We start from the raw sequence: 24,395 nt of genomic DNA, 5'->3' as shown, positions 1-24,395 counted from the left end.
ATATATATAAAAGCTCAAATAGTCTCAGAAACTGAGCTTTATTAAGCTCGAACTAGGCTCGATTAACAAACGATCTATATATTAAGCTTGAATTCATCTGAAAGCTCAATTTGAACTGAATCGGACCGAACATTTCACAAGCTATGCCGAACTCGAAAAGATAACGAAAAACTCAACTCGTGACCAGTGGCCACCCCTACAAACAATCCCAGAAATGATTTTGATTTAGTTCACGGAAGCATCACAGATAATATAATAATCGCAGTACCGAGATCTATAAATTATACAGCGTTCATGTGAAAACGGGATCAAACTTCACCGAGTCAAGGGACAATTGCGACCACCAAACTGACCATTTAAGCGAGAACTAAAATGAAAAAAAAAAAAGAGAACTTTGATTGTAATCAATACCTTATTGCCAATTAGCGCAATTCCACGTTTAATTGTTCTCTCTTTGCTGGGAAACTCAGGATTGATTTATGTGTTTGACTTATCATTGCCCCACATAAATTAAACTATAAGCAATCACATTATCTTGCTGTGATTCTCACCGGTTATCAAGGACTAAAGTCTGTTACAACGAGGAGGAGCCCTGATGGTAACATATATCCTTCATCATCATCAGATAGTTGTATAGATTTCCAGTTTAGGTGACTTGAAAAATGACAGACGTTCATCTGTGGATCTTCATTTGAACACGTGTCGATCAGGGAAGACACCTTCACATCTCTTGTATAAGAGGTAGTCCTCATCACTGTAGCGCTACTCCTAATTAAGATTTATCAAAACACTATTACACAATATATAATTTCAACTTGACCACATTATAATTACTTTGCCAGAAGACTTAGATCACATGGCGTTTGGGTTGTTTATTCTAGTTATTGCTGGATACAAGGAAGCACATGTTGCCAACTGGAGCCTAAGTCATCCCTCCCCTATTTATAGGGTGACTTTGGACGTCCAATTCATCATCAAGCTTGTGCCGTCCACACTCCCCTCATCCTTAATTTCCATACTTCTGTCTGTCTCTTTAAGCTCAGGTATGCTAACCATTCCTTCATCTCTCTTATGTTCGCATTGTCATATCATCATATGGGGTTTTGTACATGGGATCATGATCATCATTCATTATTTCCTTATGTTCAATATCATATTCATAGTTAAACCATGGACATCTTGATCTGTTCATATAAGTTGGACCCTTTTCTTTATCTACTTCCAGCCCTTCTAGCCCTTTCAACATACAGGTGGTATAGATGGTTTTATGCACATTAAGAAAGCATTCTAGTCTACTTTCTCTCATCGTATCACCTATTAATTGGACCCATTAGTCCACATCTAAATCAACCCATTTTTTCCCATTATATATGGTGGTGAAAGTCACCTTCAAAACCTTGACCACTGCTTAATTTGTCTTAAGGTTAGCTCTCCCATCAGAAAAACCATCACCATCAATACCTACGTGACTGCATCCATCCTCAATTCATCTATCATTGGTGACTATTTCTGTAGTAGATGACCATGTATTTGTAGAATTGCCTTGGATATATATCTTCTTGATCAGATCACATCTCCGGTTGCTTCATGTCTCACGGGCAGAAAGCGATAGACGCTAAACCTAATGTAGCGTTCAGTACTTGGTTGTTTATCAATTGATGATTACATACTGACCACATTTCCAAAACGAGTTGTTGCAGATAAGTCGCTAGCTATCTAGCCAGAAGAGAAAAGGTGATGGCTAAGTTCTTGTTACTTATCATGTCGTCGCTACTGATCGTCTCGTTTTGTAGCGGCGCCAACTCACCACCTCCGCCTCCTGTAACTGATGCAACCCTAGTTCAAGTGGCCGGTTCTCTGCAAATGTTTGTCGATCCACTCCCACAGATGCCCACCATCTATGGATACAACAATTCATCTGGCACGCCTCAGCCCACCAGCATCACCATCGGCATGTATCAGAAACAATGGGTACGTACAACTTCTTCATTCCGCTATATTTGCCACTATTTTACGATCTCGGAGAGTTGCTAACACCTAGTCAGTTCCAAACTGGAACAATCGGCGAATTCCCTGCAACAAATTTCATGGCAATATCATTTGCCGTAGGAAACTCTATTGTTTAAGTTTAACCCGGGTTTTATGCTTTTTCCGGCGATTCAAAATCTTCATTGACGTGGTTTACGTGCACGTAGCATGTAAATGTTGGCTTGTGATAAACTTACTCACGTAGAGGAACCGCTTCTTTTAATGCAGAAATTCCATCGTGATTTACCTCCAACGACTGTATTCGCTTATGGGACGTCAGCAGCTGACGCAACTGTACCCGGTCCCACAATTGAAGCTCTGAAAGGGGTCCCAGTTTCCGTGACGTGGCAAAATTTCCTCCCTCAAAACCACATACTTCCCTGGGATCCTACCATTCCCACCGCTATCCCTATGAACGGTGGGGTCCCAACTGTTGTCCACCTTCACGGTGGGGTCCATGATCCAACAAATGACGGAAGCGCCTTTGCCTGGTTTACCGCCAATTTCTCCGAGACTGGTCCGGCCTGGACCAAAGCTACCTACACCTACCCCAACGTCCAGCATGCCGGGAACATGTGGTACCACGACCATGCACTGGGGTTGACACGTGAAAACCTCCTTGCAGGTCTCATCGGTGCTTACATCGTCCGTGAACCGGCCGTGGAACTTCCCTTGGATCTCCCATTCGGAGCGGAGTTCGACCGAAGATTTATGATCTTCGACCGGAGCTTCAACACGGATGGTTCCCTTTACATCAACAACACAGGCATCATCCCGTCGGTTCACCCACAGTGGCAACCGGAGTACTTCGGCCACGCCATCATCGTCAACGGGAAGGCCTGGCCATTCATGAACGTCCAGAGACGCAAGTACAGGTTCAGGATGACCAACGCTGCAAATGCACGTTACTTCCACCTCTCGCTGAGCAACGGCGTCTACTTCACCCAAATAGGAGCCGACGCCTCCTACCTCCCCGTACCCCTTCAGCTTCAGACTATCCTCTTAGGCCCCGCCGAGACAGCCGATGTCATCATCGACTTCTCAACTGCCACCGCCACCGAGATTCTAATGAACAACGACGCTCACTACCCTTACCCCAACGGAGATCCAGTGGATAACCTCAACTCAAAGGTCATGAAGTTCGTCATTGCGACCGGAAACCCTTCTGTACCGGACATCTCCACCATCCCGACGAGTCTAGTGAGCTACCAGGGGTCCACGACAGATCCCATAGCTACGACAAGATACCTTGCGCTGTACGAGTACACAGACCCTTCAGGGTCACCCACACACCTTTATATAAATGGAAAAAGAATTGAGGACCCCGTAACAGAGACACCGAAATCCGGCACTACAGAGATATGGGAGGTGATCAACCTGACGGGCGATAACCACCCACTGCACATACACTTGGCTACGTATCAAGCAACCAGGGTACAGCCACTCACAAATGTGGACCAATTCACCAGCTGCATGACACAACAGTACGATGCCCTCGCCTGCAACGTAACGTCCTACCTCTCCGGTCAGGTGCTTGACATACCGGCAAACGAGAAGACATGGAAGACGACCGTGAAGTTGCCCCCCGGAACTATGACAACGGTGGTCGTCAAATTTAACCTGGTGGAGACCAATTCTCCATATCCATTCGACCCTACCTTGGCACCAGGATATGCATACCATTGTCACGTAAGTTCTCACTCATTAATCCTTCAAGTAACTGTCACATCAGTTCATTCATGCCTATTTTAAGCTTGATTAATATCTGACTTGATTCTAAATTTCTAATCTTGGGTTGGTTGTATTAAATTCCATTTTTCATTTATATCCAGATTCTGGACCACGAAGACAATGCAATGATCCGTCCATTGGTGGTGTTACCATGATTAATTTGATGGATGTCAAAGAGAGCAGAAAAGAAAAGAAGAAGAATAAAAGAAAAGAAACTCCTGATCATTGTGCTTATCGTTGTCGTCCTCTGCGTTGATTTGTTGCTCAAATGTGGTGATCCATCGATAATAAATATTTTGTGTGTGGAATTTGATTAATTAATTAATTAATGTAGGTGGTGAAATAAGTACTGCATATGATATGGCAGGGGTTAGTTTTAATTTAGTCGTAAGCTTAAGTTTGCTGTCAACAATTGTATTCCTAATATTGGATAATATATTTTGGCAATCGGAATTGCAAAATTGCATGTGGCTGTAATAAGAACGAGGACAACCTCAAATCGGATTAAAAATACTACTAGCGGACGGGGGCTCTCCTTGCGAGGGATTGGAATGGAATTGTAATATCGTTACTTGTAGATTTAAAAAGATAATGGTTTTTTAATAAGAAATTTGTAATTATAATTACTTAAATCTTCAAAACTCGTGTAAAGACTTAAAGGAAATTATCATGTGTTACTTTTTTAAATATTACTTCATTAAATCATCTCATATAAATGAATACGATCATACAGTAATAGTTCTAAGTTTTACTTTATATCTCTCTTGTTTTACATCGATAACTCTCATTCAATTCCGGACAATAGGATTGTTTGGCTTGAGAAACATTTAAACAATCAGTTCCATTTTGGAAAACATACATTCAATCAAAAAAAGACGAAACACACAAAAGGGAAGAAGAAGACCCTAGACCGTTTTGGAAATAAAATTGTGGTAAACCCTAGACCGTTTTGGAGGATCTTGAAGAAAAAGACCAAACATAAAAAAAAAACAAAAAAAGAAAATAAAAAAAAATAAACATACCGCACACGCTCGAATAAAGGCAATAGTAGAAGAAACCTTTGAATAGTGAAAATACAAAAGCACAAAAAAACCATGGTTTTTGAATCACCATTGACCCATATGGACGGACATTTCGGCCCGAAAAATGTTCAGGCAACCGGTTCCATTTTACCCCAATCCCGGTCCCTGGCCAAGAATAGTTGAATTGATCAACGACCCATTAACCTGGGCGGTTGAACTATCGACCCGTTGACCCGTTCAATGGTTCTAACCATTTTAAAAATTTTTTTAGCTGAGAACCGTCCAGGTAACCGGTTCAGTTTTATCCCAATCCCGGCCCTTGGCCAAAAACCATTGAATCGGTCAATGACCCATTGACCCAGTGGTCAAACCGCCAACCCGTTCAATGCTTTCTAGCCATTTTCTTTTTTTCATTTTTATTTCTGTTGTTAGAATGGGCCATCCTTTTGAACCAGACGGTCGAACCATCGACCCGAAAACCAATAGCCAAAAAGGTTCCGATTTCGGGTTGCATGAGTCACATGCTCAAATTCCATAATACGTATGATACTGCTCAATGGACCACACACACTCAATTTTTTTTAATTGGGAACCGTCCAGGCAACTGGTTCCATTTTACCCTAATTTCGATCCCTGGCCAAAAATCGTAGAAACGACCAATGACCCATTGACCCAAGCGGTCAAACCGTCAACCTGTTGACTTGTTCAGTGGTTTTTGGCCATTTTTTATTTCTTTAATTTGTGTTGTCAGAATGAATCATCCATTCGAAACAGACAATTGAACTATCGACCAAAAAACCGGTGGCCAAAACAATTTCATTTTTGGATGATATGAATCACCCATTCGAATGACATAACATATATATATATATATATATATATTGAAGGGCTGCCATTTGGCGAAAGGGGAGACCACCCCTACCTATCCCTTCAATAGATATATAAGATACCGTGCTTCAAAAAGTAATTAACTTGATCCAGATCAGCTACTAATTAATTAAAATGGATATTGATCATTCGGTGTCATGACATCGTGCAAATTCCATATTTGCCGCAACCTAAATAACGCGTTTGCCTCAATCTATTCTGATCACATATAATTATAGATAGTCTATACCCTCTTTATGCGCGCTAAATGTTTAGAAAAAATGGTATAAAATGTTGAATGAAAATTCTAGAAAGAATGGGCATTTAATCTTTTATAGATAGTATAGATATGGACCCTGGTGAGGGTTAATTTGGTCTTCTCAATCATATAGCGATAAGTGGCCTTCAGACGATACCTCGGTGTTGAGTCAGCAAAACAGCTCAGCAAATTAGCTTGAAGCACTTCGCCTAGGCCGACTTCCACCTCGGCAAGATCGAACCGGTAGACCTTGTAAGATTAAGGTGACCTGTCCAAGGAGCCGGTCGAGCTGTAGAGATTCAAGACGACCTTCGAGGAAGAGTTGGCTAACCACCCCAAGCAGTGCGCCCCCAAAAGTGCTGATGTCTCGGCTGTTAGAACGGCCTGTCATATTGCATGCCTCGACCTTACTCAGGCAGACTGTAACCTCCGCGGGGATCTTGCAACTGACGCATTAGCGCACCAGATAAAACGGAAACAGCTCCGCGAGGAGTTCAGGCCCGTTACCAAGGGGACCTTGAGCATTGAGGGAGCATACTTTAGACTGTTCTCTTTGCAGCTTACATCCACTCGGTCATACTTCGCTTCACCCCATACAACTCAGCCCAACCAGGTAGACGCCCAAGTCAGAGTCCAAGTCACCAGACATGAGGGAGATTCCAAATTGCGTGACATCAAACCCCAGGTGTACAATCCCTAGCATGTTCACCATTACTGACGTGGTAGGTTGGCTGTGCTTGTTTGTAATACAAATCTGAACTATATGCCATCTGTTAGTTTCTAATTAACTATGATTTGCACTTTTATCTGATATGCAAACTTGATGTTCTAGGATATCCAAAAAATATTCTGATCAATTTAGAATCATAAACTTGATAGCCAATCAAGTGTTATTTATCAAAATTCATGCATGGGTTTTGATTGGTCAAAATCTTTCAATACCATATCTTTCTTACATTGTAGATTTTCCAAAGATTTAAAGATATATTGATTTTTTTTTAAATTGATTTAAAGGTACCATGAGTTTTAAAAAAGACTTAAAAATACCTCATGACTCTTTTGTCCTTTATTTTCTTTCACATTTTCAATATCTACCATAAAAATTTCAACTTCATGTAATGGTGGGTTCTCTACCTTTCTCTCTCTCCTATATCAACAGTTGAGGATATAAAATGATTGACAAAGGGAAGGGAATTCTTGTCAAATAAGTGTAGAGTGTAAAATGGTTCATATAAATTACAAAGTTGGGTTAGTTTTAAACTAACAAATTTAACTTCTTATCAAATAAACTTTTAGGTTGCGTTTGGAAACAATGCAAATGAGTGTGAATGCAAATATGTAGAGTGTAAAACAGTTCATATAAATTGCAAAATTGGGTTAATTTTGCATTGACAAATTAGATTTTTACCAAATGGACTTTTAGGTGTAATGGATGCAAACATGAATTCAAATAAAGCATATGCATTTTTTTATCAAAAGTCAACTTGAATGCAAATTTACTTCTTTTTTATTAATGTAGTTTTACATCTTATTATCAATGTAAATATGTATCGATCTGACATTTGTCAATGCATAAATGTAATGTTACCAAACACAGGAAAAAGTGACGCCATCGAGTTCTTGAAAAATGCACAAAAATACATTATTGCTGAAGAGGCCAAGGCCAAAGAGCCCCTCCATGAATTTGAGACCAATCCCAACCGAGGGGCCACCAAGAAGTAGAAGATGGAAAGAGACAGCCATGGCTACGACCACAAAAACAAAGATAGTGACAAGAAGATGCCGATCGCTTCCTTCAATAAGTACACTCCACTAAACTCCACCCGAACGCATATACTTATGCAAGTAGGGAAAGAGGAGTACTTGAAGTGATTAGCCAAGATGAAGAGGAATCCCAAGATGTCGTGGCATTGGCCACGACACCATGGGATGCTCTGAACTCTATGATAAGATTGAATTCCTCATCTGTCGCGTGTACTTGAAAGATTATGTTGGCGGCAACGTTACCACCTTGCCTTCTCAACAACAACTCACTGGGCCCCAGGCTCATCACACTCTAGTCAGAGTAATTGATGTCATCGTTGAGGGCTTGTCCACGGATAGAGCATCGACCTCGGCTCGGAAGGCATATGCTAGACAGTTCAATATCCAAAACCCAACACCTCAAAAACTGAGGGCGGAAGACACCATCACCTTCACTGGCGACGAGCACAGGGATTCACAGTCCCATAACGACGCATTAGTAATACATGTCACCAGTGCCAACTACGTGGTAAAGAGAGTTCTCGTAGATAGCAGCTCCTCGGCCAACATCTTATTCTATGATGCCTATGAGAAGATGCAGTTGACATCGGATCGGCTCCAACCTACAGACATGACACTAGTCGGATTCTCTGAGGCAGTCACCAAGCGCAAATGGAAAAGAACCCTACCCGTCACAGTAGGGACAGAGCTTCGGTAAGTCACCAAAATGATCGAGCTCTTAGTCATGAAGAAAGACTCCTCATATAATGCAATCATAGTGTGGCTGACCCTTGACGCACTCAAGGCGGCCATCTCATCCTACCACATCATCATGAAGTTCCCTGAGCATGGCATTGGAGTTGTTAGGGGAAACCAACAAGTTTCTAGGCAATGCTATGCCACAATAGTAGGGAGCAAGAACTGAAAAGCCTTACTACGTACTCGCTTCTCAAAGACATCTGCAATCACATTGTCAGCCAGGCCCCCAGAGGGAAGGGGTCAAGCACCCCTCTTCGAGATCCAATAGGTGGGGCCCACATGGGGTTCCGTTCAAGTATGATCATGAACAAATAGTAACACACTAACAAGCCAAACAATACGAGAATAAACTAACATGAGAACTAACTATTACCCAAACAAATAAGAGTAAACATTGATGACCTAAACCACGATAAGATCAATCACTAACTAGACAAATAGCAGAACGAATTAAGATCATTATCAAACGTAGCAAAAATGGTGATCAACTGATTAGAATGAATAGATGAACTGAGATCAATCCCACATTAGATGCAAACGGACAATGTGAAGCGATCATTATATGGAACAACCATTTATGCATAATTAAAAAGAGAACACAAGAAAATCATGGCTGGACTGAGTCGATACTGAGGACTTACAAGAGTCGGTTTGGGAAACCAACTTTGTCGGTTCCTTCTCTTCCAAATTCCAAGCGCAGCAAAGAAAACAAAAAACTACAAACTAACTATAATGTGAAGTATAACCGAACTTACTTGAAGATATATCGGCCAGAACGTTGATGCTGTAACAAGGGGATCGGATCACTTCAGGAGGAGATTGAATTCGATGATGTTGAATGGTTGAATGGTTGCGTATTTACCAAAAAAAAAAAAAAGAAGAAGAAAAAAAAGAAACGATTCTAAGGAGATCTTGTATTGGATAATTCAGTCTTGCCATGTTGCCTTCGTGCTGAAGTTGGAGCCGGTAATGATGGAGATGTTACCAATGTCGAATCATTGTTGGCCGAATTTGGGGTTCTACCTCTGGCAATAGGGAACCGGGGAATGCCAAGCTCGTGCCAGCGGAGATTTCAGTGAGAATGAAGGCCTCACTTGGATTCGGTAACATAAGCTATTGTATGCGAGAAATGACCACTGTCGCGTTTCACCGAGAATAACGAATAGGTGAGGAGTGTCTGGAGAACAGGGTCGCCGCAAATGTTGAATAGGTGGTTGGACATGGAAGAATGGAGTGAAAAAAAACAGGGAAAGAGGAGAATGATAGAGAAGAGATTGTGCAGAAGAGGGAGATGGGAGATCAAAACGCCGCCTCTACAACTTGCAGCAGCCGTGTGGAAATGGAAAGGAGGGAAGACGAAGGGACGAGAATGGGCAGAAGAAAGGAAGAAGGGAAGAAGAGGGAGAAGGAGAGAAAGAGAAAGATAGTGGGAGAGGGAGGCTAGAGATAGGTGGGTTCAGGCCGCCGCTTGTACGGGTTTTTTTTCTGTTTTTTTGAAGGTGCTTCTACGGGTTCGGTTTGAATGAAGTCGAGAGTATTATTCTGAATAAAAAACTTTATGTTTAATTTATAGGTAGGTGAAAGGGCATTTCCGTAATTTTGGGGAAGTATAGGGGCATTTGGAAAAAGGGTCAACTCGGGTCTAAGGGGTCCAACTGGGGTCTTGATTCAATGATGGGTGGTTTCGGATAAAAAAATTGGTGGGTTGAGATGGGTCTACCCACAAAGTGGGTTAGTGTGTGAGGGTCAGTGAAATTGACCAGAATGGAATCTTTTTAGATAAAAGGGTAAATGAGGGTATTTTTAGTTGAAAGTTTACGGGGTAGGATTTTTGGAAATTCTGAGTTGATTGGTGTGGTCAAATTGCCCAACTGCGGAAGGATCAGACAAATCTAGAAAGGGCTCGATTCGATTAATTTGGGGCGTGAAAACAGAATGTCTGACCGAAGGACAAACAAGGTCTGTTTTAGATGAAATTTCACAAGGTAGGATATTTTTGGTACTCTGAGGTGATTACTAAGGTTAGATTGAGCCAACTAGGCCCAGATCGGGCAAATTTGTAATCTAGTCAATCTGGAACCATGAAATGGAATGATGGTGTGGTTGATGTGTAAGCATAGGTATTTTGGGCTTAGATTTCACAGGTTAGTATTTGGGGGTGTTCGAGATCTGAAGATGAGGTCTGATTAGTCTTAGAGGGTTAAGATCGTAGGAATTTGGGTCAACAAGATGTTTCAGAATAAATGATAAGTGTGAGAATCTGTGGGTGAAATTTTATGAGCAGGTGTTATGGTATGTATGGATTCTAAAGGTGTGGTCTGATCGATTCTGATGTGTAAACATCAAGGTAATCTGGGTTTTGAGTGTTTAGGATAATGAGAGAGATCGAAATGGAATATTCACTTGATGAACGGGTAAATAGAGGAATTTTGATATGAAATTTTATGGATATGTATTTTTGGTTGGCTGGGGTATCATTAACCAATCTGGATTTCCTACTAACTTCCCTATACTCCCCTCTATACTAACCCAATAAAATGATTCCACTTGTCCCTTAGTCCTATCTAGTGTAACGATTGACCAACGCCTTAATCCCTCAGATACTCTTCTAAAGAAAAACCTATTTTTATGCATTAATTAAATATTTCTAAAAATAAAAGAGGAATGCAGAAAGAGCGTCTTGTGCAGGGATGTAAAAATTACGTACAGCATGCAGGCTGACTTTCCAGAATCCAGAGCCTAACGTGGTTTGAAGGAAATGCCATGATCCATGCATCCGTCCAATTTCAAGCCCTGTTTGTATCACATTTTTGCTTCAGAATTTACTCGCTGTTCTCATTTAGGTTCATTTCATCAGTGTTTTTCAACCGTCATTTACCCGGATAGTTGGACCATTTGGCCTGTGAATTAATCATCAGGCAACCGGTTCTGATTCATCTTTAATCGGTCCTTGGTGAAAAATTATTGATTTGACCAGTGAACTGCTGGTCCACGGTCAAATCATCAATCCATTTGACTCAACAATGGTTTTGGCTGGTTTTCATTTTAAATATGTATTTTATTTTATTTTATTTTTTATGTTGGAATGGGACGTTCGTTCAAACTGCTGACCCAAAAACGGATGGCTAGAATGGTTTTGATTCTAGATCGGATCAAGCTCGACTGTAAATTAAATGTTTTATAAAAATAAAAAATATATATTTAAAAATTATTTTTTATTTGATATATAAAAAAATAATTATTATTATATATTAAAATTAAAATTTTATGTATATACATATATGTATATATGTACATATGCATGTATGTATATTTATATATGTAAAAGCTCCATTAAATTCATAAACCTCGTGAACTGAGTTTTATTAGGCTCGAGCTACACTCGAACAGCAATCAAATTTATATATTAAGCTTAAATTCGTCTAAAAACTCAATTTAACTGAATCGAACCAAACTTTTCACGATCTGTGTCGAAGTCGAACAGCTCATGAAAAATTCAACACGTGACCAATGGACATCACAACTCACGTCTGAAAACTCAATTGATTTAGTTGACGGAAGCATCACAATTCACAAATCATATAATAATTGCAGTACCGAGATCTATAAATCGTACAACGTTCATGTGAAAACGGGATCAAACTTCACCGAGTCAAGGGACAATTACGACCACCAAACCGACCATTTAAGTGAGAATTAAAATGAAAAAAAAAAAGAGAAATTTTTAATTGTAATCAATACCTTATTGCCAATTAGCGTAATTCCACGTTTAATTGTCCTCTCTTTGCTGGGAAACTCAGATCTTCATTTGGATACGTGTCAATCAGGGAAGACACCTTCACATCTCTTGTATAAGAGGTAGTCCTCATCATAGTAGCGCTACTTCTAATTAAGATTTATCAAAACATTATTATACAATATATAATTTCAACTTGACCACATTCTAATTACTTTGCCAGATGACTTGGATCACATGGCGTTTGGGTTGTTTATTCTAGTTATTGCTGGATGCAAGGAAGCACATGTTGCCAATTGGAGTCTAAGTCATCCCTCCCCTATTTATAGGGTGACTTTGGACGTCCAATTCATCATCAAGCTTGTGCCGTCCACACTCCCCTCTTCCTTAATTTCCATACTTGTGTCTGTCTCTTTAAGCTCAGGTGTGCTAAGCATTCCTTCATCTCTCTTATGTTCGCATTGTCATATCATCATATGGGGTTTAGTACATGGGATGATCACCATCATCTAAGTCTTATAGCAATTATATGGGATTAGATACATGAATCTTGTTTAATCATTAATTATTTTCTTATGTTCAATATCATATTCATGGTTAAACCATGGCATTTTAATCTGTTCATACAAGTTGGACCCTTTTCTTTATCTGCTTCCAGCCCGTCTAGCCCTTTCAGCATACATCAAATCTTCTTATGGGTGGTATAGATGGTTCTATGCACATTAAGAAACAATGTTAGTCTACTTTCTCTCATTGTATCACCTATTAATTGAACCCACTAGTCCACATCTAAATCAACCCATTATTTTCCATTATATATGGTGTCCCAAGTCAAAACTGTTATAGCTAAATGCTTTGTCATAGTAAGCGACTCACCTTCGAAACCTTGATCATTGATTAATTTGTCTTAAGATTAGCTCTACCATCAGCAAAACCATCACCATCAATATCTACGTGACTGCATCCATCCTCAATTCATCTATCATTGGTGACTATTTCTGTAGTAGATGACCATGTATTTGTAGAATTGCCTTGGATATATATCTTCTTGATCAGATCACATCTCCGGTTGCTTCATGTCTCACGGGCAGAAAGCGATAGACGCTAAACTTAATGTAGTGTTCAGTACTTGGTTGTTTATCAATTGATGATTACATACTGACCACATTTCCTAAACGAGTTGTTGCAGATAAGTCGCTAGCTATCTAGCCAGAAGAGAAAAGATGATGGCTAAGTTCTTGTTACTTATCATGTCGTCGCTACTGATCGTCTCGTTTTGTAGCGGCGCCAACTCACCACCTCCGCCTCCTGTAACTGATGCAACCCTAATTCAAGTGGCCGGTTCTCTGCAAATGTTTGTCGATCCACTCCCACAGATGCCCACCATCTATGGATACAACAATTCATCTGGCACGCCTTAGCCCACCAGCATCACCAACGGCATGTATCAGAAACAATGGGTACGTACAACTTCTTCATTCCGCTATATTTGCCACTATTTTACGATCACGGAGAGTTGCTAACACCTAGTCAGTTCCAAACTGGAACAATCGGCGAATTCCCTGCAACAAATTTCATGGCAATATCATTTGCCGTAGGAAACTCTATTGTTTAAGTTTAACCCGGGTTTTATGCTTTTTCCGGCGACTCAAAATCTTCATTGACGTGGTTTACGTGCACGTAGCATGTAAATGTTGGCTTGTGATAAACTTACTCACGCAGAGGAACCGCTTCTTTTAATGCAGAAATTCCATCGTGATTTACCTCCAACGACTGTATTCGCTTATGGGACGTCAGCAGCTGACGCAACTGTACCCGGTCCCACAATTGAAGCTCTGAAAGGGGTCCCAGTTTCCGTGACGTGGCAAAATTTCTTCCCTCAAAACCACATACTTCCCTGGGATCCTACCATCCCCACCGCTATCCCTATGAACGGTGGGGTCCCAACGGTTGTCCACCTTCACGGTGGGGTCCATGATCCAACAAATGACGGAAGCGCCTTTGCCTGGTTTACCGCCAATTTCTCCGAGACCGGTCCGGCCTGGACCAAAGCTACCTACACCTACCCCAACGTCCAGCATGCCGGGAACATGTGGTACCACGACCTTGCACTGGGGTTGACACGTGAAAACCTCCTTGCAGGTCTCATCGGTGCTTACATCGTCCGTGAACCGGCCGTGGAACTTCCCTTGGATCTCCCATTCGGAGCGGAGTTCGACCGAAGATTTATGATCATCGACCGGAGCTTCAACACGGATGGTTCCCTTTACATCAACAACATAGGCATCATCCCGTCGGTTCACCCACAGTGGCAACCGGAGTACTTCGGCCACGCCATCATCGTCAACGGGAAGGCCTGGCCATTCATGAACGTCCAGAGACGCAAGTACAGGTTCAGGATGACCAACGCTGCAAATGCACGTTACTTCCACCTCTCGCTGAGCAACGGCGTCTACTTCACCCAAATAGGAGCCGACGCATCCTACCTCCCCGCACCCCTTTAGCTTCAGACTATTCTCTTAGGCCCGGCACATTATTTTTTGGATCATTTTCAATATTTAAGACAATGGGTGTTTTATTTAAAATCTTCTCTCTATCAGCCTCAACAAAAAATACAATTGACTGAGTAGAGATAAAATCTGAAGTTAAGTGTTTCTCTGTTCTTTGTCTTTAACTTTTTTTAAGTCTTATTGTACGTGTTATATTGTGTCATTTTTTCTTTCAGTCTCATTATTATCAACAGGTATTGAGATTTGAGTTTCTCTGTCATTTTCTGCAGGTTCAAAACACAATTTATTTTCAAATAATTCAACATCTCTAGTTTCAATTATTATGTTGGATTCTAAGTCTAGAAGCCTATAGGCCTTGCTATATTCTGCATATCCATCAAACATATTTTTCTTAGTTCTGAATCATAATTTGGTTCTTTTAGGATCTGGAACTCTATAATATGCTAAGCACCCCCACACTTTTAGATATGTTAAAGTATGTTTTCTTCCTGTCCATAATCCATATGGGCATTTGTTATTAACTTTATAAACAATTCTGTTATGTAAATGGCAGGCTGTTAGGAGTGCTTCCCCCGACAGGTTTAAGGGTGCATTAGCTTTTAACAATATGCAGTTTATCATTTCTGTAAGTGTTCTATTTTTCCTTTCAGTCAGGCCATTCTGCTAAGGGGTATTAGGAGCAGAGCACTGATGTATTATTCCAAATTCTTCACAGAAAGAATTAAACTCATTTTTAAAGTATTCAGTACCCCTATCACTTCTAAGGATTTTAATTTTCTTGTCTAGTTGATTTTCAATTTCAGTCTTATATAGTTTAAACATGTCAAAGGCTTCATCCTTAGTTCTCATAAAGTAGACATAGGTGTACCTAGAAAAGTCATCTATAAATGTTATGAAATATCTATTGCCTCCTCTAATTAATACACCATTGAATTCACAGATGTTAGAATGGATTAGTTCTAGAAGTTGAGAATTTCTCTCAACACTAGGGAAAGGTTTCTTAGCCATTTTAGATTTACACATATTTCACATTTTCCAGTTGATTCATTACTGTAAGCAATTATACCTAGTTTGCTCATGTTTTTTATGGATTTAAAATTCAAGTGTGCTAATCTATCATGTCATAAAGAGAAAGAATCAACAATATAAGCAGAAACTTTTCCTTCATTAATACTTAATTTGAACATATCATTACAACTATATCTATTTCCAACAAACATCCCATTCTTGGATATGATTAGTTTGTTGGATTCAAAGACAACTTTGAATCCCCTCTTACAAACAAGATTTACTGAGACCAAGTTCTTTCTAATGTCAGGAACATGGAGAACATTCAGGAGAGCCAGTGTCTTTCCGGAGGTGAAGTTCAACTCTATGTTGCCTCTTCCAGCAACTTTGGCACATGTTTGGTTTCTCATCTGTACCTCCTGGCCATCAGTCACTTCTTCATATGTCTTGAATAAGGATTTGTCCTTACAAACATGGACTGTGGTGTCTGAATCAAACCACTATCCAGAAGACGATTCTGCCATGTTGACTTCAGTAATCATGGCTACGAGATTGTCTTTTACTATGTTTGCAGATTTGGTTCCGCCTTTCCGATATTGGCAGACTTGAGCATAATGCACCTTCTTTCCACAAACATAGCAGGATCCTTTCTTATTGCTGCTCTCTTTGAAGTTCCCATCCTTCTTATTTACTTGTAATGCAGGGTTAGACTTTTTCGATCCGTTTTCCACAAAATTTACCTTAGAGTTCAGCATACCGGTTAGGGTCTTATCCCTACTGTCTCTGATTCGATACTCTTCTTCAATATGAAGGTGTTGCTGAATTTTCTCCAAGGTAAGTTCTTCAGCCTTGTGCAGAAGCTTCTTCCTGTAATCCTTCCAAAAGGGTGGAAGTTTGGCAATGATTGCTCCCACTTGGAAAAATTCAGGAAGGATGATGTTAAGGGATCGAATTTTATTGACTATCACCTGTAGTTCATGAACTTGCTCCAATATAAGTTTATGGCCGTTCATGGTGAAGTCAAAGTATTATGCAATAAGATACTTATTCGTACCTGCTTCTTGCACCTTGTATTTGAATTCCAAGGCCTTCCAGATTTCTTTTGGAGATGCAAGTTCCTTGTAGAAGTTGTAGAGTCGGTTTGATAAGGCATTCAGAATGTGTCATCGACACAGAAGTGAGTTCTCTTCCCGTTTTGCTCTTTCCTTCTTTAGTTTCTCAGAGTCTTTGTGAGTGGGTTCAGGAAGTGATTGCAGATTCGGGTCCAACAGATAGTATAGCTTTAGTGTGGTCAGAAAGAAGATCATCTTGTTTTGCCATCGGCTGAAATTTGCTCCATCGAATTGGTCTAATCGAACAAGATCTTGGTTCATTATTTTGATCGAAGTCATGCTTGCTTCCGCCTCTATTGCAGAATAACGTTCTAAAATTGTTGGAGAAGATGGGATCACTGTAACTTAAGAGGAGAAGCTCTGAGGCGCGTCTGAAGACACTGTCTTTAGAACGTTATTTGCCCCCACTCAGTTTTACTGAGTTTGCTGTTGGGTTACAGGGAAATTCGTTCCCAGGATACAACAGAGCCTTGGGCGAGAATCTGAAACCAGCAAAGTTGAAGAATCTCCAAAGAAACCTTTTGTGAGACTGTAGCAGGCCGGACTGAGAGAGATAGTGAATTTCGAAATTGTGTTTTTGGAGTCTGATTCATGCTCCTTAAATAACTTGTGAAGAGGTATGAGGAAAAGGTAGGTGTTGGTTAAGAAAATGCACATTGAACAGTCACAATTTCAACCATTGTGATTGTTTAAAAAGTTGTTAATAGTTGGTGACTGTTAACTTTGAATTGTGCCTCTTGATCACACCTGATCGAATCGTGACCGTTGATTTCATCAATGGTGATCAACGGTCATCAACATACCAAAACTAGAGCCGCTCATCGCAAGCCACGCAGGTGCGCGCGAAGTGCGAGCAAAATGCGCCTCTAAAGTGCCTCATTGCGCCACACACACGCGCGCACATGCGTGCGCGTGCGTTGCGCAGTACCGAATCCCCATACTCTCCTCTACTAATTCTAAGGAGTGTAAATCAGCTCCTATTGAAATATTGAAAACAAAACTTATAATTTTCCAATGTGGGACAAGTTCAAAATTGGGTTTTTGTAAGAAAAAAACTTTTTTTTTAAACAAGTGTACAGGTGCAATTTCTCATGTAATTGACCAATCAAACCCATTGGATTTAATCTTTTATGAGATTAAAATCCAACAATCCCCCACATTGATTGATCAATTACATAGTTCTCTCTCAATCCAAACTACTATGACATAGTTATGCATACAAAAGGTGTTTATCAACTTAAACCTCTTGTTAATATAGTTATCTCAGAGCCTTGTCAAAGTTATTGGTGGTAAAACCTTAAACCAACTACTCTCAAGACACACCGGAGACACCTATACACATAAAAAAATTCAGTCTCTACAAAAGTTTCAAATTTTGCTCAGCACTGTTATGGCCTTGTGCTTCTTTCCCGGTTTCATGAACTATCCCGAGAGCAAACTCAAACCCTCATGAGAAGCGGCACAACTTCTATGTTCACATAGGTGAAGTTCCACTATGTGCTCCGTTATTTGACACATTTCAGAACTTCATTAAGAGTTTATCTCAACCTTTAATCATAACGGACATCACTGTTTATGTTGTGATGGAGAATTTCTCAATGTCAGTGCTAACAGTCACATTGTTGTAACTTATTGTTACCCATTAAACCCAATACTTATGGTTTTTCAGTTCAGGTTGGGTTACCATTACATGTGACTAAGTAAAGGGTTTTAATCACATCTCTTTGGTTGTCATTCTTACCAATTCTCTAGCTAAACCCTTGGTAAGAGGATCAGCCAAATTTTTACTTGACCTCACATAGGTTATAGTGATGACTCCATCTTGAATCAGTTGCCTAACAAATTCATGTCTCAAACTTATATGTATGGACTTACCATTGTAGGTACCACTGTAGGCCCTTGACAGAGTTGCCTCACTATCACAGTAAATGGAAATTTGAGGCATAGGACTAGGACAAAGTTTTATATCCAATAATAAATTCCTAATCCATTCAGCCTCTTTTCCAACAGCCGCTAAGGCTATGAATTCGGATTCCATGGTCGAGTGAGATATACAAGTTTGTCTCTTGGATGCCCAAGAGTCGCACCCCCACCAAGGACAAAAATCCATCAAGATGTGGATTTGTTATTTCCATTATCGGTAATCCAACTTACATCAGTGTACCCTTCTAGTACAGCTGGATAATCACAATAAAACAAGCCAAGTTCCAGGGTTCTCTTGAGATACCCAAGAACTCTCCCAATTGCCTTCCAGTGCTCTGCACCGGGATTACTTGTAAATCGACTAAGTTTACTTACTGCAAATGCAATATCAGGTCTGGTACAAAACATAACATACATCAAGCTCCCTATTGCACTAGCATAATCAAGTTGTGCAAAACGCGCACATGCGTGCGCGCGCCTCTAAAGTGCGACTCATTGCCCCCCACACACGGGCGCATATGCGTGTGCATGCGTTGCGCGGTATCGAATCCCCATACTTTCCTCTATTAATTCTAAGTAGTGTAAATCAGCTCCTATTGAAATATTGAAAACAAAACTTATAATTTTCCAATGTGGGACAAGTTCAAAACTAGGTTTTTATAAGAGAAAAACCTTTTTATTAAACAAGCGTACTGGTGCAATTTCTCATTTAATTGACCAATCAAACCCATTGGATTTAATCTCTTATGAGATTAAAATCCAACACTTCTCAACTGCCACCGCCACCGAGATTCTAATGAACAACGACGCTCCCTACCCTTACCCCAACGGAGATCCAGTGGATAACCTCAACTCAAAGGTCATGAAGTTCGTCATCGTGACCGGAAACCCTTCTGTACCGGACATCTCCACCATCCGGACGAATCTAGTGAGCTACCAGGGGTCCACGACAGATCCCATAGCTACGACAAGATACCTTGCGCTGTACGAGTAAACAGACCCTTCAGGGTCACCCACACACCTTTATATAAATGGAAAAAGAATTGAGGACCCCGTAACAGAGACACCGAAATCCGGCACTACAGAGATATGGGAGGTGATCAACCTGACGGGCGATAACCACCCACTGCACATACACTTGGCTACGTATCAAGCAACCAGGGTACAGCCACTCACAAATGTGGACCAATTCACCAGCTGCATGACACAACAGTACGATGCCCTCGCCTGCAACGTAACGTCTTACCTCTCCGGCCAGGTGCTTGACATACCGGCAAACGAGAAGATATGGAAGACGACCGTGAAGTTGACCCCCGGAACTATGACAACGGTGGTCGTCAAATTTAACCTGGTGGAGACCAATTCTCCATATCCATTCGACCCTACCTTGGCACCAGGATATGCATACCATTGTCACGTAAGCTCTCACTCATTAATCCTTCAAGTATCTGTCACATCAGTTCATTCATGGCCATTTTAAGCTTGATTAATATCTGACTTGATACTAAATTTCTAATCCTGGGTTGGTTGTATTAAAATCCATTTTTCATTTATATCCAGATTCTGGACCACGAAGACAATGCAATGATCCGTCCATTGGTGGTGTTACCATGATTAATTTGATGGATGTCAAAGAGAGCAGAAAAGAAAAGAAGAAGAATAAAAGAAAAGAAACTCGCTGATCATTGTGCTTATCGTCGTCGTCCTCTGCGTTGATTTGTTGCTGAAATGTGGTGATCCATTGATAATAAACATTTTGTGTGTAGAATTTGATTAATTAATTAATTAATGTAGGAGGTGAAATAAGTACTGCATATGATATGGCAGGGGTTAGTTTTAATTTAGTCCTAAGCTTAAGCTTTGCTGTCAACAATTGTACTCGTAATATTGGATAACATATTTTGGCTATCGGAATTGCAAAATTGCATGCGGCTGTAATAAGAACGAAGACAACGTCAAATCGGATTAAAAATACTACTAGCGGATGGGGGTTCTCCTTCGGAGGGATTGGAATGGAATTGTAATATCGTTATTTGAAGATTATGAAAGATAATGGTTTTTTAATAAGAAATTTGTAATTGTAATTACTTAAATCTTCAAACTCGTGTAAAGACTTAAAAGAAATTATCATGTGTTAGTTTTGAAAATAATGCAAATGAGCAGGAATGCAAATATGTAGAGTGTAAAACAGTTCATATAAATTTCAAAATTGGGTTAGTTTTGCATAGACAAATTACCTTCTTACCAAATGGACTTTTAGGTGAAATGGATGCAAAATGAATTCCTATAAAGCATATGCATTTTTTTTATTAAAAGTCCACTTGAATGCAAATTTACCACTTTTTTATTAATGTAGTTTTACATCTTATTATCAATGTAAATATGTATTGATCTGACATTTGTCGATGCATAAATGTAATGTTGCCAAACACAGGCAAAAGTGACTTGTCATCGAGTTCTTCAAAAATGCACAAAAATACATTGTTGCTGAAGAGGCAAGGCCAATGAGCCTCTCCATGAATTTGAGGCCGATCCCAACCGAGGGGCCTCCAAGAATAGAGGAAGGAAAGAGACAGCCATGGCCACAACCACAAAAACAAAGATAGCGACAAGAAGCCGCCGGTCCCTCCCTTTAAGAAGTACACTCCACTAAACTCCACCTGAACACATATACTTATGCAAGTAGGGAAGGAGGAGTATTTGAAGTGGTCAGCCAAGATGAAGAAGAATTCCAAGATGTCGTGGCACCGGCCACGACACCAAGGGATGCTCCGAACTCTAAGATGAGATCAAATTCCTCATCTGCCACTGGTACCTGAAAGATTATGTTTGGGGCAACGTTGCCACCTTGCCCTCTCAACAATAACGACTAACTGGGCCCCAAGCTCATCACCCTCTAGTCGGAGTAATTGATGTAATCGTTAAGGCCTTGTCCACACGCAGAGCATCGACTTTGGCTCGGAAGGCATATGCTAGACAGTTCAATATCCAAAACCCAACACCTCGGCTCAGAAGGCATCAACCTTGTCCACGTCACCTTCACTGACGACGACTTGCACAGGGCCTCAGCCCCATAACGACGCATAAATAATACATGTCACCAATGCCAACTACATGGTAAAGAAAGTCCTCATAGACAGCGGCTCCTCAGCCGACATCTTATTCTACGACGCCTATGAGAAGATGCACCTGACATCAGATCGGCTCCAACCTGCAGACATAACACTAGTTGGATTCTCTGAGGCAGTCACCAAGCACAGAGGGAAGAGAACCCTACCTGTCACTGTAGGGACAGAGCCTCGGCAAGCCACCAAAATGATCGAACTCTTAGTCATGAAGAAAGACTCCTCATATAATGCAATCATAGTGTGGCTGACCCTTGATGCACTCAAGGCGACTATCTCATCTTATCACCTCATCATGAAGTTCCCCTGAGCATGGCATTGGAGTAGTTAGGGGAAACCAACAAGTTGCTAGGCAGTGCTATGCCACAATAGTAGGGAGCAAGAACTGAAAAGCCTTACAGCGTACTCGCTGCTCGAAGACATCTACAACCACATTGTCAACCAAGCCCCCAGAGGAGATGAGAAGCCTCAATCCTCCTACATACATTTTCGTTAAAGCTTCCTTTTCCTTTGCACTTTACAAAATTTTGGCCTCTAACGGGGGAGGCCAAGCCCCTTACAAATATGTTAACAAAATAGAAAAGAGCTTAGAGCTATACGAGGAGGATAGACAAAAGCTGTACGAAGGAGGTCTTGGCCCTACGTGAAGCATCTTCACACCTTGATGTCCACACTGTCGGATGGCCACATCGCCTTGGCTGTCAGGTCGGTTGAAGATTGGATCCCAACAGTCTGACACCGATGTTTGGTTAAAGCGCCATCACTTGAAGTCTTGTGTCTTTGATGCCCTCCAAATATGAAGTGACACTAAACCGTGCCATCTCGTCTTTATAGGCCTCGGTGGTCTTCCACTTCTCGACGGGCCGAGCCAAGACTTCCTATGCTTTTTGCTCGGCCTCTTGAGCTTCTCCTCCACCTCATCCAGGGAAGCTCAGGCAGCCCTCAGTTGCTCCTTGTGAGCATCGTGAAAATGGCTCACTTGGGCTAAGAATGGAGGTGCCACCCATCAGATACAAAATTGGAGGTGATGGGACCTCTGAGATCAACATTGGAAAGCGTGTTCAATTTATTAGTGATTTTAAAGCCCAAACACAGGCTACACCAATCCGGATAAGACTCCAATGAGAAAGGGAAGGGGTCAAGCACCCCTCTCCCAGATCCAATAGGTGGGGCCCACATGTGGTTCCGTTCAAATATGATCATGAACAAATAGTTACACACTAACAAGCCAAACGATACGAGAATAAACTAACATGAGAACTAACTATTAGCTAAACAAATAACTAAGAGTAAACATTGATGACCTAAACCACGATAAGATCAATCACTAACTAGACAAATAGCAGAACGAATTAAGATCATTATCAAACATAGCAAAAATGGTGATCAACTGATTAGAATGAATAGACGAACTGAGATCCAAAGTCTTAGGGCTTTTTGTTCACAGGGAGATGAATCCCAAATTAGATGGAAACGACAATGTGAAGCGATCATTATATGGAACAACCATTTATGCATAATTAAAAAGAGAACACAAGAAGATTATGGCCGGACTGAGTCGATACTGAAAACTTACAAGAGTCGGTTTGGGAAACCAGCTTTGTCGGTTCCTTCTCTTCCAAATTCCAAGCGCAGCAAAGAAAACAAAAAACTACAAATGAACTATAATGTGAAGTATAACCGGACTCACCTGAAGATATATCGGCCAGAACGTTGATGCTGTAACAAGGGGATCGGATCACTTCAGGAGGAGATTGAATTCGATGATGTTGAATGGTTGAATGGTTGTGTATTTACAAAAAAAAAAAAAAAGAAGGAAAAAAGAAACGATTCTAGGGAGATGTTACCAATGTCGAATCATTGTGTATTGGATAATTCAGTCTTGCCATGTTGCCTTCGTGCTGAAGTTGGAGCCGGTAATGATGGAGATGTTACCAATGTCGAATCATTGTTGGCCGAATTTGGGGTTCTACCTCTGGCAATAGGGAACCGGGGAATGCCAAGCTCGTGCCAGCGGAGATTTCAGTGAGAATGAAGGCCTCACTTGGATTCGGTAACATAAGCTATTGTATGCGAGAAATGACCACTGTCGCGTTTCACCGAGAATAACGAATAGGTGAGGAGTGTCTGGAGAACAGGGTCGCCGCAAATGTTGAATGGGTGGTTGGACATGGAAGAATGGAGTGAAAAAAAAAACAGGGAAAGAGGAGAATGATAGAGAAGAGATTGTGCAGAAGAGGGAGATGGGAAACGCCGCCTGGTTCAGATCCGCCACTACAACTTGCAGCAGCGGTGTCGAAATGGAAACGAGAGAGGGAAGACGAAGGGACGAGGATGAGCAGAAGAAAAGGAAGAAGGGAAGAAGAGAGAGAGAGAGAAAGAGAAAGATAGTGGGAGAGGGAGGCTAGAGATTGGTTGGTTGAGGCCGCCGCTTGTACGGGTTTTTTTTTCTGTTTTTTTTAAGGTGCTTCTACGGGTTCGGTTTGAATTAAGTCGAGAGTATTATTCTGAATAAAAAACTTTATGTTTAATTTATAGGTAGGTGAAAGGGCATTTCCGTAATTTTGGGAAA

At 40.9% G+C, this 24,395-nt stretch overlaps 1 protein-coding gene and 1 pseudogene across 1 annotated transcript; both read left to right on the top strand.

The window, feature by feature from the left end:
- The first annotated feature begins 1,737 nt into the window (after positions 1 to 1,737).
- LOC148855033 (multicopper oxidase LPR1 homolog 1-like) lies at positions 1,738 to 3,914 on the top strand. Its single transcript, XM_088941617.1, has 3 exons — positions 1,738 to 1,971; positions 2,257 to 3,717; positions 3,861 to 3,914. The coding sequence occupies exons 1-3, from the start codon at positions 1,738 to 1,740 to the stop codon at positions 3,912 to 3,914; spliced, it is 1,749 nt and encodes a 582-aa protein (XP_088797743.1).
- A 9,496-nt stretch (positions 3,915 to 13,410) lies between these two features.
- Positions 13,411 to 20,312, top strand: LOC148855032 (multicopper oxidase LPR1 homolog 1-like; annotated as a pseudogene).
- Positions 20,313 to 24,395: the final 4,083 nt, after the last annotated feature.

Source organism: Nelumbo lutea, chromosome 4, assembly GCF_056320005.1.
Source record: "Nelumbo lutea isolate HS-2025 chromosome 4, American lotus-T2T, whole genome shotgun sequence".
In the NCBI taxonomy this organism is placed as follows: Eukaryota; Viridiplantae; Streptophyta; class Magnoliopsida; order Proteales; family Nelumbonaceae; genus Nelumbo; species Nelumbo lutea.
Note: the sequence above shows the minus strand (reverse complement) of the source record. Positions and strands in the feature narration are given on the sequence as shown.

What these genes read in the sequence shown, in the direction of transcription:
- LOC148855033 (XM_088941617.1), top strand. Translation starts at nt 1,738, where the DNA reads ATGGCTAAGTTCTTGTTACTTATCATGTCGTCGCTACTGATCGTCTCG. An exon ending in GCATGTATCAGAAACAATGG is followed by an intron (nt 1,972 to 2,256) that starts GTACGTACAACT and finishes CTTTTAATGCAG; the next exon opens with AAATTCCATCGTGATTTACC. An exon ending in GATATGCATACCATTGTCAC is followed by an intron (nt 3,718 to 3,860) that starts GTAAGTTCTCAC and finishes ATTTATATCCAG; the next exon opens with ATTCTGGACCACGAAGACAA.